The sequence below is a fragment of the Chenopodium quinoa genome, unplaced genomic scaffold (genome assembly GCF_001683475.1).
Source record: "Chenopodium quinoa cultivar QQ74 unplaced genomic scaffold, ASM168347v1, whole genome shotgun sequence".
Lineage (NCBI taxonomy): Eukaryota > Viridiplantae > Streptophyta > Magnoliopsida > Caryophyllales > Amaranthaceae > Chenopodium > Chenopodium quinoa.
Window position 1 is genome coordinate 3508112 of NW_018745448.1, and position 16629 is coordinate 3524740.

The following is a 16629-nucleotide window of genomic DNA, read 5'->3' on the forward strand; positions in this document are numbered from 1 at the left end:
TACTCATATGAATATCTTTTATCGTTATGTATTATTTTTATTATGTGTTAGCACTTGATATTTTTATTGTAACTTTGTAGTACAATTTAATCCGTTTGGGCTACTTATTTAAACATTATTATAAATTAGTGAAGTATTATTTGACAATTTTTGAAAAACAAAAATATCATCTCATCATAAACCGCAAACCAAACCGCACCAAACCGTATTATTATGGTTTGGTTTGGTTTGGTTTGGTTTGGTTTGGTTTGAAAAATTTACCAAACCATATTTTGCGGTTTGGTTTGGTTTGGACTCAAACCGCACCAAGCCAAATCATGTTCACCCCTATTTATGACTAATAAATTACACTACAATCAAGTACACATTATTAAATCAGACACTAATTAAGAATGACACATGAATGACACGTGTTATTTCATGGTGATGTAATTTCCCTCCAAATAATAATTTTCAATAAAATAAAATAAAAATATTTGTAGTTAGTTTCCTAATACATAAACTTATGCATTTTAACTATTACATACAAGTATTAAAACATTTTCTTTTTCTCATATTTTATACATTTTTAATACCTTGTGAATCAATTCATTATTTATTATATTTTTTTCTTGTAAAGGAACATTATTTATTATATATATACTTATATTGTTATTATAATTATTCAACATATGTGCATTGCACGAGGTTTAATCTAGTATCCTACTAGAAACAAAAGGTGGTTGCTCTTTCATTTCCCTTTTTTTTTCCTCCTACACAATTTTTTAGCCTTTAAAAACAATCTTCATCTTCTACATTTTATTAGTAATTGTATGAGTATGGATTACCTGTTCTTTATCAATTCTACAAATTTTTTATAATGACACAAAAACTACTAAATTAATGCTAACATTTTATACAATTTATTTAATAAGGAAGTGAATTAGAAAATTTAATTCATGTCTTTCAATTCATTTTAGCTCAAATTATCTAATGAGAGGGATCACATTTTGTGATACATAGTAATATAGTATATGTTTTGCTTAGATTATTTTTTGACGACATGCGTACAGGAAAAAAAAGTTATTGTCAAGGTTGTGCATTGTATCGGACTAACCTATTATATATGTATTATTATAATTTATAATCTTTATTTTCCAATTTCTAGTACTTCCTTGGATTTTTTTGTTTTTTATTTTTTTAGTGAGGCCCCGTTCACTTCGCTTTATTTTTGCTGAGCTGAAATTATTTTTACTGAAACAAAATTATATTTGCTGAACTTAAATTATTTTTATTGAACTTAAATAAATTTTACTGAACTGAAATTATTTTTGTTGAACTGAAATTATTTTTACTTTTTTTTTTTATTATAATTCTTCTTTAAGAATATTGAATTTTACTGAACTGGAATTATTTTTACTGAACTGAAACTATTTTTACTGGATTTAAATTATTTTTACTGGACTTAAATTATTTTTACTTAATATTATTTTTTAAGGTGAAGTGATCAGGGCGTTACAATTTTCAAATGTGGTCATTATTACCCTTTGTTTTACTCTTTTTTTCCCTATTTATTTTACCCTTTTTAATTAACCTTTTTTTCCCTCCCTCGCTTTTGTATGTGTTATTTTTAGTGTTACAAGTGGATATGATGGAGAAGAAGCATTGGAAGCACAAGGAAAGAGCTAAATGTCACGAGGGAATGCGGAAAGAGCAGTTAGGGGTGGGTTTTAGTTGTATTTTATTAAGTTGTTTAGTTTGGTTGTTGTTGTCGGGGTAACAATTTTATGCTTTGTATTGGATTAAAGCCACAACTTTGGCTTTAGTGTGTACTGCATACTTTGACCACTTATGGTCTATTAAATGAAATGCAATGGAGTTATTATCATTAGTTATGCAATATTTGTGCAGATTAGCAACAATTAGATACTAAACCTAAAGGAACGTACAAATTAAATTTCATGAAGCATATATAAAAGTTGAACCTCCCATTCTCTGTCATTTTTTACCACCAGTTTATTCTCGATTATGATTGGCTTGTACAAATCTTTGCAAGTTGCAATATGTGAGATCCTCATCTTTTATGGTGGGCTCCCGTACTCGATTGTGATTGGGTCGTACAAATCTTTGCATTATATTATAAGTGATCCTCCATTAATCCATTATGGGCATCCAGTAAGAAAAATTCTCCTCCATGAGTTTAAACATGTCACCTGCGTCAGTGACAGTAATATCTCCATCATGAATCACACACACAATAAACAAATATATAAGAGAGCGTGAGGGATAGATCAAATAGTTAGAGCTTCCCTCACGATTCTAGGAGGTCCCGGGATCGATTCTCACCCCGCCCTTGTGGCTTTCTAAACACCAAAAAAATAAAAAAAATAAAAAATAAAAAAATAAAAATAATATATATATATACATATATATATATATAAAAGTAAAAAAAATAAAAAATTGTTGAACCAAGCTGTAATACCATTGTTAGGAATTATTAGTATTTTCCCTCTTCGTGTAATAAAAAACGGAAATAAAAAATACGAATAATAAAAATAAATAAGGAAAAATCAATTTTAATGATCTCAATTATATGTGATTTATCTAGAATAATCTCAACTTTCACTACTAGAAAACACATTTATTATAATGACAAAATTTAGGCCATTGCAAAATAGTTTATTTGCAACGACTGTAATTTTGACGTTACAAATGTTTATGCTAATCTTCGTTAAGCGGGATTGAATATCAAAATCTAGGTTATGGATCAACTAAATAAAACCGCGAATGAAAGTAATGTGAAAATAAAGAAATGACACAAGTAATTGGTGACGTGGAAAACCCAAAGAAGGTAAAAACCGCGGGTAGAATGAAGATCTACCAAACTTTCACTATGGAAAAAGATGAATTTCAAGATTACAATGTATGCTCGATGTATGTTTAGTAGCTAAGCTTTGATGTCCCTTATGTCAATGGAGCTCGGCCTTTTATAGGTGATAATTAGGGCGAATTCTGGCCTTTATGAAGAGATAAGGTGCCTCCCCTATTTCTCGGAAACGTATTTCAAATAATTCCCTCTTGTTGAGCCCACTAACTGCTTTACCCTACTGAGGTTAGAATTGGTCTTCCTAGAAAATAGGAGGGCAGTTGTTGCAAATTTCGTTCATCGAAGGCTGGTTCCCTTTCGTCAAGAATTACCTCTTGTCGAAGCTTAGTCTCTGTTGCTGACCTAGGTTGATTTCTATTGACTTTTGTTGACTTCCCTTATCAAAATTTACCATAACATTTTATCCCTAATTGCTAAACATGGACAGATATGTACATTGTTGGCAATTACTAAAATAAAAAATTTTAAAAGAAAAATATTTCAAAAATTACAAAATTTAATAAACCATTTACTAAAGGGTAGAATCGTACTTCTTGCACTTTGGTGCTTTTACCTTGAGAAGTTATTTCAACTTCCCACTCCTCATTTAATCGTACATTTTTGCCTTTATTACTACCACACATTTCTCGCTCCCCATGAATTACTGCACTTTCTCTCTTCTTTCTCTCTTTTGCGCGGAAGTTCCCTGGTGATTTCCGAGGCGGCGAATGGCTTGCGATTCTTGGTTTTGTGCTTTTGTTAGCTTCAATTGATAGGTAATTACTTCAATTATTTGCTTTCGTAGTTCAATTTAGCGAATATCAAGTAAAATTCCCAAAACTAGGTCTAGGTTTTCACTTCGAATTGTTGAAAAAAGGGGGTCGATTGTTTAGAAAGAAAAATGGTGACCAAATAGAAGTTGTAAATGACTCCTGTTCTAAAGGATGAATTGGTGAAGATGATTGGGTTTCCTGAGAGTGTTTTTGCTTACATTTCATGAAAGGGTAAAAAGGTAAAACATTACCCCAAGGGTTTCGTCATATTTCGGTCTTGGTTCTTGGAGACAGTGGCTATGTTTCCATTCAAACCTCTGACTAGATCTTTCTTTGAATTGTTGGGGATAAGTCCCGGGCAGCTTATGCCGTCTGGGTGGAGGATTATTTTGTTAGTTTTGGAGGAGGTTACCAAAGATAGTGAGGATCCATTTACTTTGAAGGATTTGATAGAAGCTTATGATATAAAGATGATGAAGGATTGTTTTGTAAGTTTATTTAAGAAGAGGGAACCTTTGGTGTTGAATACTAATTGTAATGACAGGGGTTGGGCTTATTAGTTTGTCTATATAAAAAAGATTTTGCTGGGTGTTGACGAAACATAGATGACGGAAGGATAGCCGGAGGATGGTAAGGGATTTTTTTGGTACTCAGGTTTCTTAGAACTAAAGTTTTCTAAATGTTTGATACTGCTTTTGATTGTGCAGAGCTCAGTCTTGATTTTTTAGAATCGTCGGACAAATCTGCTGCCAAGGTTTAGCGATTTCTCAAAGTCGAAAGTGCAAAAAGGACCTTTGAGAGGACGAAGCGCCCTCTAGGTGAATCGTCAGGTCAAAAGCACATAGGTTCACCAAGCGCATCTCAGAAAGTCCAAGATTCAAGAAACAATGTCTACTCGTAAGTTTTGACTTACTTTCGTTAGTCGTTTTATCATTGTCGTTATCCATTTTGTTTATTCGTTGTTCGTTATTTTAGAATCTGCAGCGCAGGGTCTTCATTGGGGGCGAAACATGTCTCAGGCAGAACAGGATGCTCGGATGAGGAGGAAACGAGGACTACTTGCAAAGGATTCGTCCCCGCTAGGACAGAGAAGCTTTATGCTTTGTCGCCGCAGGGAATAGGGTAATGTACCTAAGATGATATTGGTGTCGTCGTCCCCTCTGTCAAAGTAACAGAAGGTTGATGATGCTCCGGCGGTTCCCAATGTGGAAATGCGCTTTCCTACCAATATTCTTCACCTTGGCTAGACGAATCGTCAACCTATGTTTCCCCCAATTTAACCAGCTGCTCTTTCCTGGTTCCCGTGAACATTTGGCTGGGACATCTACTCTTGATATTGCGTCGGAGGCTGCCTCTATTCATCTGAATGTAAGCTTTTCATCTCTTTTCTTTTTTATCGTTGTCACATGAGTTAATGTATGATCTATGTTGGTATTTTTGTTCTGGGCAGTGTTTGCAAAACTCATTGGTTTTGAGGGATAGGGTGATAGGAATAGCTAAGCAGATGAAAAGGTTGGACGATGTTTCAAAAAACTATGAGGCTAAGACCAAGACTGCGACGAGGCAATTTGTCACTCTGAAGGAGTTAGATGAGATGATATTAAAGGTGAAAGGTTTAGAGTGCAAACTGGAGGAGCAAGAGAATAATGTAGGAGAGATGTAGACACCTAATTGTGTCTCCTCAAAAGCCAAATCCAGTGATGAATACCTTTCACGTCATTGATTATCAAACGAAGTGAAAGTGTGAAAAGTCTTGTGATGCGGTCATTTTTAATAAAATACTTTCTTTCTGTTTTCGAAAATGTACTCTATTTATGAAAATAGCCAATTCAATTTAGTTTTGTCCATGATGTAGGTCCAATAATAGTGTAGTAAGATGGAGCTTGAAAAGACCTTTCCAACGATATATTATAAATCCAATTCCGAAGAATAATAAGGGAGTTATGGCCAAAATACTAAACTGGGCTTAAATCGGATTTTACTTCAACTCAATTATCATGTAGAGGGTCCAAAGCCTTAATCCCATTCCTAAACTAATTGAGATTAATTAGAAGCTTCTATAAGTTTCTAAAAGATCTTAATTATCTTTTTTTTTTTTGTTGAAAAGATAAGATTAAGGAATTCGAAATTGAATAAAACTTCTCTTTTTGAGAGTCATCGTTCTGTGCAAAATGAAAGATGTTATGATATTATTTTTGTGCCTCATAATCTTTATACAAATCTTATTTGGTTGGATAGATCTTGAAATTATCTTTCCAATGATACATTATAATATCAATTTCGAACTATAACGAAAAAGATATGAAAGAAATACAAAACTCTATCCAAAACTGACACCCTTCCACTATTTTGGCCATATGTTTTATTCTAATTTTTTTTTTTTTAATTTGATTCAAATTGAATTGGAAATAAGACTTCAAGAGATTTTCAACAACATATTATATGTCGTATTTTGACTTCTGGACCAAAAGTTACACAAATATTCATTAAAGGCGGATTTACACTAATTTAGTGTAAAGCGCACCTCATAAGGAAACCGTTTTTGCTTCCTTATTTTTGTTCACACGTGCTTTGCCATTTATTTAAAATTTACAAAACTAATTATTTTCTTTCTCTTCTTTATTTGTTTCAGAATTTTCTCTCTAGCACTATTCTTGTGAGCTTCTGGAAAAAGTAGAGCAGGGGTCAGCAGAGCAGAGCAGATTAAATTTCAACAGAGCAGAACATAGCAGATTCCAAGATAGTAGAGCAGAGCCGTGCCGAGCCGAGCAAAGCATATTTCAACATTATTATTATTATTATTATTATTATTTTTTTTTTTTGAAGAAATATTATTATTATTATTATTAATACTATTACTATTATTACTATTATGACTATTACTATTATTAATATTGTTATTGTTATTGTTATTGTTATTATTATTATTATTGTTGTTGTTATTATTATTATTATTATTATTATTATTATTATTATTATTATTATTATTATTATTATTATTATTATTATTATTATTATTATGTGCATATACCATTGATTTAGGTGAGTGAAAACATAAATGAATTTGTATCATTTTTAACATATGTTAATAGTAGAAAGATAAAATACCACAGTTTACTTATATATATTTCACAAAAAATTTTAAAATAAAATGATTTAATGAGTAACAACAATTTTACTTATAAATATGTCTTAATAATATATTTTAACCCTTTAAAATAATAATGATGTACAAAGTACTACTTGAAACAACCTTTTTTTTAATCGTTAAATTATATGGAAAGATTTGAAAAATAATTCAACTCAATGAACTAACAATCAATACCGACATAAAATGTTTCTACACATTGTGATTCTAATATAAAATGTTTATAAAAAAGAAATTACTATTATTATTATTTATTTGAAAAAATTGTTATAATTATTATAAATTATTAATTAATAATATTATTATATATTAATTCTTAATAGTTTGAATTATCAAATATTATTTTTGTTAATAATAATTATTATTATTAATTATTAATTGTTTTTATGTTTAATAAATATTAATTATTATTAATATTAATAATTATTAAAATTATTTTTGATATTAATAATTATTATAATTATTCAAAATAAAAAATTATTATCAGCAATACCATATTAATTATTATTATTGAATATTATTTTAAATTAGAGCAGAGCAGATCGAATTTCTTATGAGTAGAGTAGAGCAGAGCAGATTTCTTATGAGCAGAGCAGCGTAGATTTGATTTGAGCAGAGCAGAGCAGAGTAGAGCAGCTCTAAAGAAAGGGGTCTCTCTCTCTTCTTTCTTCCTCAAGTGGCGATTTCATTCGAGTTCTTCGCCGTGTTCAACCTCTCTTCAAACGACGATTATTTTCTTGTTTTTCAGTTGCAAAGTTGTTATTTAAGGTTTGTTTACTTAAATTTTTCAGATTTTTGTTAGTCTAAGTTGTTTTAATTCTTCGATTTTAGGTTTTTTTATTTTCTTTCTTTTTAATTTCGTTTTTTGTAGTGTTTGATTGCAATGGTGAAGAAGAATATTACAAAGAAGTCGTCAGATGATGCTGAAGGTGTGTTTTCTTAATTTTTTTTAAAAAAAATTTCAAAATTTTCAACTAAATTTTCATATTAAATCAGTTCTTATATGTCGAATTACTAGTGCATGTTATTTTCAGAGTTTGCACTTGCTTTTTTTTTTTTTTTTTTTTTTGCCTATTTTGTATGCAGATTATGATAATAGGATTTGAATTTTGAAGTTAATGTCACTAGTAGAAAAAAAGCATTAGGCACCACCCATATGGCATCGGTTCAGCCTAAACCGGTGCCAAAAACCGGTCTAGAATTGGGCGGCTTTTTACCAAAAGAGAAAAGGCACCGGTTCAGCCTGAACCGGTGCCAAAAATAAAAAAGGCACCAATTTGAACCAGTGCCATTCAAACCGGTGCCAAATTCAAAACAAAAAAACCGCGTCTTTTCCTCTTTTCTTCCTCTCTTTCTCTTTCCTTCCCTTCCCTTCATTCGTTCATCCCTTAGCTTCTTTCGTTCTCACTCAGAGTAGTCGTGCCTCCACCTTTTCCCTCCACCACAGCCGCCACCTTCACCGGCGCTTTCAGGTGTCGAAAACCACCGCCGTGAATCTCCCTGCCCTGCCTGCCCTCCACCGCCTTTCTCTGTGCGAAACAAACAACAACAGCTGCAGCGCGCACCGCCTCCACCTCCACCAGCGCGCACCGCCTCCACCTCCACCAGCGCGCACCGCCTCCACCTCCACCAGCGCGCACCGCCTCCACCTCCACCAGCGCGCACCGCCTCCTCCACCAGCGAGGGTCTTTTCATAAACAAACAAACAACAACAGCTGGAGCGCGCACCGCCTCCACCTCCACCAGCGTGCACCGCCTCCACCTCCACCAGCGCGCACCGCCTCCACCTCCACCAGCGCGCACCGCCTCCACCTCCACCAGCGCGCACCGCCTCCTCCACCAGCGAGGGTCTTTTCATTCTCTCATCCCCTTAGCTTCTTCCACCTCCAACTAATTTAGGGTAAGTTCATCTTTTCAAGTTAATTGGTTCATCTTATTTTAGATTAAAATTGTGCTTAGATTGTATATGAAATGCAAAGAAAATTAATGGGTTCATCTTATTTTAGATTAAAATTGTGCCACATTGTTGGGATAAAAATTGTATGTTTGTGCTACATTGCTGGCTGTGAAATTTGTTTATGATGCCTTGTTTTGGGGAGTTTGGTTTTTGATAATTGAATTAGTTTAAGGATTTATTACTGAATTTTGTTGCTTGGATTCGATTTCAGCTGAAGTTCTTGCTGTTGGACCTGGCCTTCGTGACAAGACGGGGAATCATATTCCTGTTGCTGTCAAAGAAGGGGATACCGTGAATACGGAGGAACTACAATGAAGCTTGGTGAAAAAGAGTGAGTTTATTTTTCTCCATGCACTTTTCTTTTTGTTCCAGATGGTGATTTCTTAGTCAAATTATTGTGATTGAATGCTTTGACTCTTGATCCTCGATTGAATATATTAGTAATTTTGCATTACCTTGTTCCTTAGTCGAGTCTTTGTATGTTTTAATGTGTATATTAGTGACCTTGCTTCTAATTAGTTGTGAATAAATTAGAAAATTGTGAATAAATTAGAGAATTGTGATTACATTATAGATTTGTAAATAATTTAGAGAATTGTGATTAAATTAGAGAATTGTGCATAAATTAGAGAAATAGTGATATTGCCACTTAATTAGTTGTGAATAAATTAGAGAATTGTGAATACATTAGAGATTTGTGAATATATTAGAGAATTAGTGACGTTGCTAATTTTTGTTTTTTTAATATATAGTTTCATATGTGAATTGAAGCAAGAGTTTAATTAGCTTGAGGACTACATATTGAGCTCAAGTGGGTAGTTGCTATATTGGTATGACTACTAAACTTTACTTACCTATATTTCTTTCTATTCATCCATTTAATAAAAGTTTATTCATGAAATTGCAACTTGTGTATTGTTTAATTGCAAATATATACAACAATATATAGAATACTTGAATTGCATCATCATATGCCTAGATACCCGTTCAAGGCTTTCTCATTAGGAGAAAGTCTTGAATAGTCCCCGGTTGGGACTGTTCTTGAATGTGTACTCTCACTTAGGTGGTGAATGTATGTTTTCTTTTCGATTTTAAGGAACATCTTGGCTTACCATTTCCTCACTATGTTCTATGGGTACATATGTGGGTAATTAATTATCTACATCGTGTACTTGGAGAACTAGGGGGAAATGCTGCCGGATTTTCCTTAAAATTGGAAAGTTGACATACATTCACTAGTGAGAGTAGACATTCAAAGATGGGTTAGGTTGGAGTGATAAGAACCCTTTGGAAACATGCATTTTTTCACTATATGAATGGTATATTCACGTTTTGTACTTGAATTTGATTTACATAAAATATGTAGCACTTACACATTATAATTATATGGTGCTATATATATGTTTAGAGACAATTTACTAAATGGAGAAGGATCGTGGTTGGATGTATGGTAGACGCGATACATTGGAATTTTGGAATGGGGTTCAAGAGTTTTGCGAGAGGGCTTTAGCTTATCAACGCAAACTGGGAGGCAAAGGCCTTTATTGTCCTTGTGTTGATTGTAATTGTGTGAATGTGGTCGATAGTGTTGAAATCATTAGAGATCATGTATTATGTCGTGGGTTTAGGCAATTATACCATGTGTGAATTTCGCACGGAGAAAGTGGAGAGTACAGTGGGGATCTTGATCGGAAGGATGTGCGTGTTAGAAGCACTGAGATTCATGTGGACGAGGATTACGAGAATGATGAGTATATTGTTGATAATGGTGAGGATGGAGCCGATGAAGATCAGGCGGATGAGGTCGAGGATGAACAAGTGGATGAGATGTTGCAAGGTGTTGAAGGTGAAGTGTTTGAATTAGTATCAGAGGCTTCCAAAAGCCTTTGTATCCCGGGTGCAAAAAATACTCCAAACTATCGGCCGTGCTAACACTTTTCAACATTAAGTCGAAGCATGGGTGGACGGACATCAGTTTTACTTCTTTGTTGACCGCATTAAGTGATATGTTGCCTGATGGGAATGAAATTCCTAAGTCTTATTATTACGCAAAGAAGCTCATGTGTCCCTTTGGTTTGGAGTATAAGAAGATACATCATGTCCTAATGACTGTATTTTGTATCGAAATGAGTATGAAAAACTGCAGGAGTGTCCACGATGCAAGCGGTCGTGGTACAAGCGCATGAGTTGCAATCCTGGCACGGAGGGACCTCCTGCTAAGGTGTTGTGGTATCTTCCCATTATTCCAAGGTTTAAGCGTCTGTTCTCAATACCAAAAGACGCTAAAAACTTGAGGTGACATGCAGAGGGAAGAAAGAAAAACAGAATGCTGAAGCATCCAGCTGACTCTCCACAGTGGAAGAACATTGATTTGAAGTTTGAGGAATTTGGTAATGAAGTCAGAAATTTAAGGCTTGGGTTGTGCACGGACGGGATGAATCCATTTGGCACTCTTAGTACCCAACACAGCACATGGCCGGTACTTTTAGTGATTTATAATTTGCCTCCTTGGCTGTGCATGAAACGTAAGTATGTAATGCTTTCATTGCTAATAACTGGTCCTAAGCAACCTGGAAACGACATAGATGTTTACCTTGCGCCGCTTATTGACGACTTGAGAAAGATGTGGGACGAAGGGGTTTCCGTTTCCGATGCTCATCAGAACAAGATGTTCACATTGCGTGCTGCCCTTATGTGGACCATGAATGACTTCCCTGCATATGGCAACTTGTGTGGGTACAAGGTCAAAGGGAAAAAAGCATGCCCCATATGTATTGATGACACATCAAGCGTATACCTGACTCATTCTCACAAAGATGTCTACCTACGGACTCGAAGGTTCCTTAGGCGTGATCACCCGTACCGTAGGCAGAAAAAGGCATTCAATGGAACCGTAGAAGAGGATACTACACCTAGACCATTGACTGGTGCTGAGATTAGTGCTCGGGTGAAAGGGATACGAACGGTGTTTGGAAAATCAGAAAAAACTGTGGTCTCAGCTGCTCTGTTTAAGAAAGAATCAATCTTTTGGAAGCTGCCGTACTGGAGAGAACATGACGTTAGGCATTGTCTTGATGTAATGCATATAGAGAAGAATGTGTGTGATATTCTTTTGGGGACGCTTATGAATATCCCAGGCGAAACAAAGGACGGAAAGGGTGCACGGTTAGATTTGAAAGAGATGGGGATTCGTCTAGAATTGTGGCCTCAAGAAAAGGTTAGAAAGGGGAAGGAGCCGAGAATAGAAGATGAAAGTGTTTCGAAAAAAGGGAAGGAGAAGAGCAAGGGAAAGGGAAAGGCCAAAGATGCGTCAAAGAAGAAAGTTAAGGGTAAAGGGAAGGATGAAAAGAATTATTTACCCCCGGCTTGCTATACATTGTCAAGGGTAGAGAAACGTATGTTTTGTGCATGTTTGTACGACATTAAGGTTCCATCAGGGTACTCATCTAACATGAAAAGATTTGTAACCTTAAATGGAGAATTGAAGCTGACAAGTATGAAATCCCATGATTGTCACATTATGATGCAAGTATTCCTACCGATTGCAATCCGTGGTATTCTACCGAAACACGTGCGGGAAGCGATTACAAGCCTTTGTTCGTTTTTCAATACAATTTGTAGCAAAGTTCTTGATCCTTGTACACTAGATGCTTTGCAAGCAGATGTGGTTGTGACTTTGTGCAAATTTGAGATGTATTTCCCACCCTCATTTTTTGACATAATGGTTCATCTGGTTCTTCATTTGGTGCGTGAGATTAAGTTGTGCGGTCCAGTGTTCATGAGGTGGTGCTACCCTTTTGAAAGACACATGGGTACATTACAAGATAAAGTACGGAACCGAGCTCACCCTGAAGGAAGTATAATGCAAGGGACAGTGGGTGGCGGACTACATAGCCCTTGCTCAACCTATTGGTCTTCCTACTTCTCGACATGAAGGTAGACTTGATGGTGATGGCACAATTGGGTCGAAACGAATGTCACCAGACCGAGATCAGTTCTTACAAGCACACCTTTATGTGTTGCACCATGTTTCAGATGTGCACCCATATTTAGACGAGCACATGGCTTGTTTGCGTGCCGAATTTCCATCCAAAGATGAAAGGGCACTTATGCAGTTGCATAATAAGAAATTTGTTGATTGGTTTCGTGAAAGAGTAATGAGTGGATTGAATGATACTAATGTGACCGATACAGTACGGTGGCTTGCGTACGGTCCTCGGGTTGATGTTCGTTCATTTGAGAGATATGACATCAATGGGTACACTTTTTGGACCGAGGCTCGTGATTTGAAATCTTCCTCCACCCAAAACAGTGGTGTAACTCTTGTGGCATCGTCAAGGGAGTTTGCAAGTTCTAAGGATAAATCACCTGTCGATGCAGAGTTGTCATACTATGGTCAAATTCAAGAAATATGGGAGCTTGATTATTGTGACTTCACGGTTGCTCTTTTCAAGTGTAAGTGGGTTGATAATATCAGGCGTAACGTCAAACATGAGGACTTTACTCTTGTAGATCTTGGCCACTTGAATGATAGTGCGGAACCATTTATCCTTGCATCTCAAGCTAAGCAAGTGTTCTACGTAACTGACCCAATGGATTCAAAATGGTCTATAGTGCTAGCTGGCAAAAGAAGAATCCTAGGCATTGAAGATGTTGAGGATGAGGAAGAATATGATGCGTTTGATGATTCGACACATTTCACTGTTCCTAGACCTGTTGTACTAAATGACATAGACAACGAAGCAGGTTATATGCGATCAGACCACAACGAAGGAATTTCAGAATGATGTAGTTTGATTAAAAGTTAGTAATGGTTTCATTGCAAATATAGTTTAGTTATCATGTATACAGGAGCATAAGTAGGTGAAAATAATATATATTTGTAGTTTGAAATGCCTAAGTGTACTCATAATCATGCATATACATGGTTATAGGACCATAAGTAGGTGAAACTGGCATAAATAGCTTCTACTTAACCCAACTCCTTTGTTTTGTGTATGAACTAACATTTATTCATTCTAACAACCTATTTTCCATATGTAGATTGAAATTGGCATTTTGTACTCATTATCATGCATATACAAGGTTATAGGACCATAATAAGTAGGTGAAAATGGCTAAAATAGCTTCTACATAACCATAATAACTATCATGCATATACTTTACTATACACTAATATTGTTTTATGATTGCTTTGACACGTGCTTATATCTCATGGCGGACGATCATGATCCTCCTTTGGTAGAGGACATTGACGATGATGAGTATGAGGACGAGTACAAGGATGATGACTCCGATGATAGTGATGTGCCTTATGATGTGAATAAGGAGGATGACTTGGGTGAGCCAGAGGATCAGGCTCAAGATGAGTTCGAGCGTAGGCTTGACGATTTTGAAATGTTAGCTGAACGTGCACCGGCCATTGTAAATACAACACGTGAGATTGTTGGTGAGAACCCGACTCCTGAAAGTCAAGGCTAAGGACAAGATGAAAACAACATAGGTGGTGGAGGGGGGGAAAAGGCACCGGCTGAAAGAAAAACAAGGGGTTCGACGAGAAGTTTTAAGAAACCGGACTGTCCCATGGTCTTGGAGTATGACAACAAAGGCCAACCCGAGCCCAAATGGCGTCGACAATATGCTAATCAAGTTGGCATATGTTCGCGAAAAATCCCCATTACACTTGTAATGCGGCAAGTACCTCCGGGTTTGATTCAAGCATTTTGGGATGATACAAGGGTAAGTGTGTTTTTGGCACATTTAGACAATTTAAGATACCTTAACCTTATGGTTGTTACTAAATAGAAACTAATAATCGGTTTTAATTTGTGCTTGCAGAGACAGTTTTCTATTCCTAATGATCCCGAGAAGAAAAGGGTGTTTGTCTCTTTATTAGCGGAAAGATTCAGAGGCTTTAAGACCAAGTTGACTAATCGGTGGATCCACAAGAAGAAGAAGGTGCAAACAAAGAAGAAGAATGCCAAAGAGGATGACCGTCTCCCGTGGCAAATATGGCCGACCGTGTCAAAAGATGATTGGGAAGAGTTCGTTAGAATGAAGAGTCAAAAGAAAGCCATTGTAAGTTTGTGTAAATCTGATCTCAATTGAATAATAGCTTGACATTTTTTGTATTAATGAGACTAACATTTTTTGTTTTGTAGGAACTTCGAGAGCAAAATCAAGCGAATGCAGAAAAGAAGGAATACGTCCATCGTATGGGTCCTAAGACTTTTGCTGAAAAGAGACCTGAGTGGGCCGCTTCGGGTTTATACCCTAAAGCGCTTCTAGTGGCATCGAAGGAACCCTCTAGTTCCACGATCACTACATTGGTGAGTCGTGCCGGTGATTTATTTTTTTCTCTCCATTCGTTTGATAAGAAAACCGGAAAATGGTTCATCAAGGGTCCGGAAGCCAAAAAACTGGCGGATAAGCTTGTAAGTTACCTATGAATTGTTGAAATTAAGTCACTTTTGCATCTAATCACTTTAAAAACCATTAACTGTTTTATTGACCTCATTTTTCCTTATGCTATAGCTTGAGCACACTCAAGAGATGGTGGAGGGCAAATTTGAACCAAGTGTGGAGAATGACCCTTTCACCATGGCTTTGGGAAGGCCATACCATCCAGGACGAGTAGTAGGTTCGGGAGGGTCATTGCTTGGATGGAATAAGGTGATGTGTCCCGAATACACAAAATAGGGTAGATCTCAAGCCAGTGTTAACTCACCGGGGGAGTTGGAAGCCAAGGTGGCATCAATTAAGGAAAAAGTACGCAACGAGTTAGTTGGTGAATTGAATGCTTGGGCGAAGCTGATGAACTTACCGGCTTTGCCGTTCCTCACTAGTACCCCGGTTGAATCATGTTCTGAACCAAAAGGACAAGGAGAAGGTGGTAGACATGGAGGAGATGAGATACGTGGTGAAGATGTGCCACCTGAGGTAAAATCAAATGGGTTATTAAAAGTTTTAAAATACCGAGTTAATTGAGATTTGAGGTGCAATGATTGATGTACTGTTGCAGGTTCCTACTCCTACACATAAGGACTCGAGGGAGCTTGAAAATTCAACACCGCATGAATTACCAGAGTTACAGGTGATTTGTAACCCTCTACCTTAATGAACCGGTTTGTTATATCTATGCTGTTGTAAAAGTCCTATTTAACTATCTTATTTTTATATATATACTTGTGTAGGAAGACACCCGGTGTGCACTTCTAGCCCCGGGGCATGCAAATAGTACCGCGTTGAGTTTGGTGGCGTATGGTAGTGCCCAACCGACGACGGGTGCTACGGCAGGGCCACATCATTACTCGGTTGGGATCGATTCAGTGGTTGCGGGGTTTGAAGACATCCCACTACCCGTACCGATAGAGGAGGTTAAGATAACAATGCTTTGGCAAGCTGTAGGTAGCTTTGTTGATTGGCCACGTGCATGGGTGAAGTTGATTAATAAGGAGATAAATTATTTACTTACTTGCCTATTTTCTTCATTTCTCAACTTATAAACTCCTTGCATCTCAAAACAACTCATAATCACATATTTATAAGTGTTTTTCATTTGAAATTACATTAAAATCGCTAAGTTCTAAGGTTTTGGGTCCAATTCATCAAACTAAAGCCACTTTGAGCCGAAATGGCTACTCACTTGCCTATTTTCTTCATTTCTCAACTAATAAACTTATACATTCTTAAACCATATAATAATTACATATTTATAAGTGATTGTGAAATGAAATAGCATAAAAGAAGCAAACTTCTAATGTTTTTGGCGCATTTCATCAAAATAAAGCCAATTCGAGCAGAAATGGCTACTTACTTTCCTATTTTCTTCATTTCTCAACTTATAAACTCCTTGCATCTCAAAACAACTCATAATCACATATTTATAAGTTTTTTTCATTTAAAA

The 16629-nt window shown here is 35.9% G+C and overlaps 1 protein-coding gene and 1 long non-coding RNA gene across 4 annotated transcripts; both read left to right on the plus strand.

The window, feature by feature from the left end:
* The first annotated feature begins 3313 nt into the window (after positions 1 to 3313).
* Positions 3314 to 6435, plus strand: LOC110713837. 3 transcript variants are annotated; one of them, XR_002510076.1, is made up of 4 exons: positions 3314 to 3621; positions 4326 to 4515; positions 4594 to 4986; positions 6251 to 6435. It is a non-coding gene; the product is annotated as an uncharacterized LOC110713837 (long non-coding RNA). The 3 variants fall into 3 exon arrangements; XR_002510077.1 differs by lacking the exon at positions 6251 to 6435 and adding an exon at positions 5069 to 5673 and having other exon boundaries at positions 3314 to 4248; XR_002510075.1 differs by lacking the exon at positions 6251 to 6435 and adding an exon at positions 5069 to 5673.
* An 8132-nt stretch (positions 6436 to 14567) lies between these two features.
* Positions 14568 to 16248, plus strand: LOC110713693. The gene is made up of 5 exons (XM_021892149.1): positions 14568 to 14801; positions 14885 to 15157; positions 15258 to 15662; positions 15745 to 15816; positions 15917 to 16248. The coding sequence occupies exons 3-5, from the start codon at positions 15537 to 15539 to the stop codon at positions 16226 to 16228; spliced, it is 510 nt and encodes a 169-aa protein (XP_021747841.1). The 5' UTR covers positions 14568 to 14801; positions 14885 to 15157; positions 15258 to 15536; the 3' UTR covers positions 16229 to 16248.
* The last annotated feature ends 381 nt before the right edge of the window (positions 16249 to 16629 follow it).

Excerpts from the sequence above, each read along its gene's own strand:
- LOC110713693 (XM_021892149.1), top strand. The coding sequence starts at position 15,537 with ATGAACTTACCGGCTTTGCCGTTCCTCACTAGTACCCCGGTTGAATCA. Across the intron at positions 15,663-15,744 it reads GTGAAGATGTGCCACCTGAG|GTTCCTACTCCTACACATAA; the intron begins GTAAAATCAAAT and ends GTACTGTTGCAG. Across the intron at positions 15,817-15,916 it reads ATGAATTACCAGAGTTACAG|GAAGACACCCGGTGTGCACT; the intron begins GTGATTTGTAAC and ends ATACTTGTGTAG.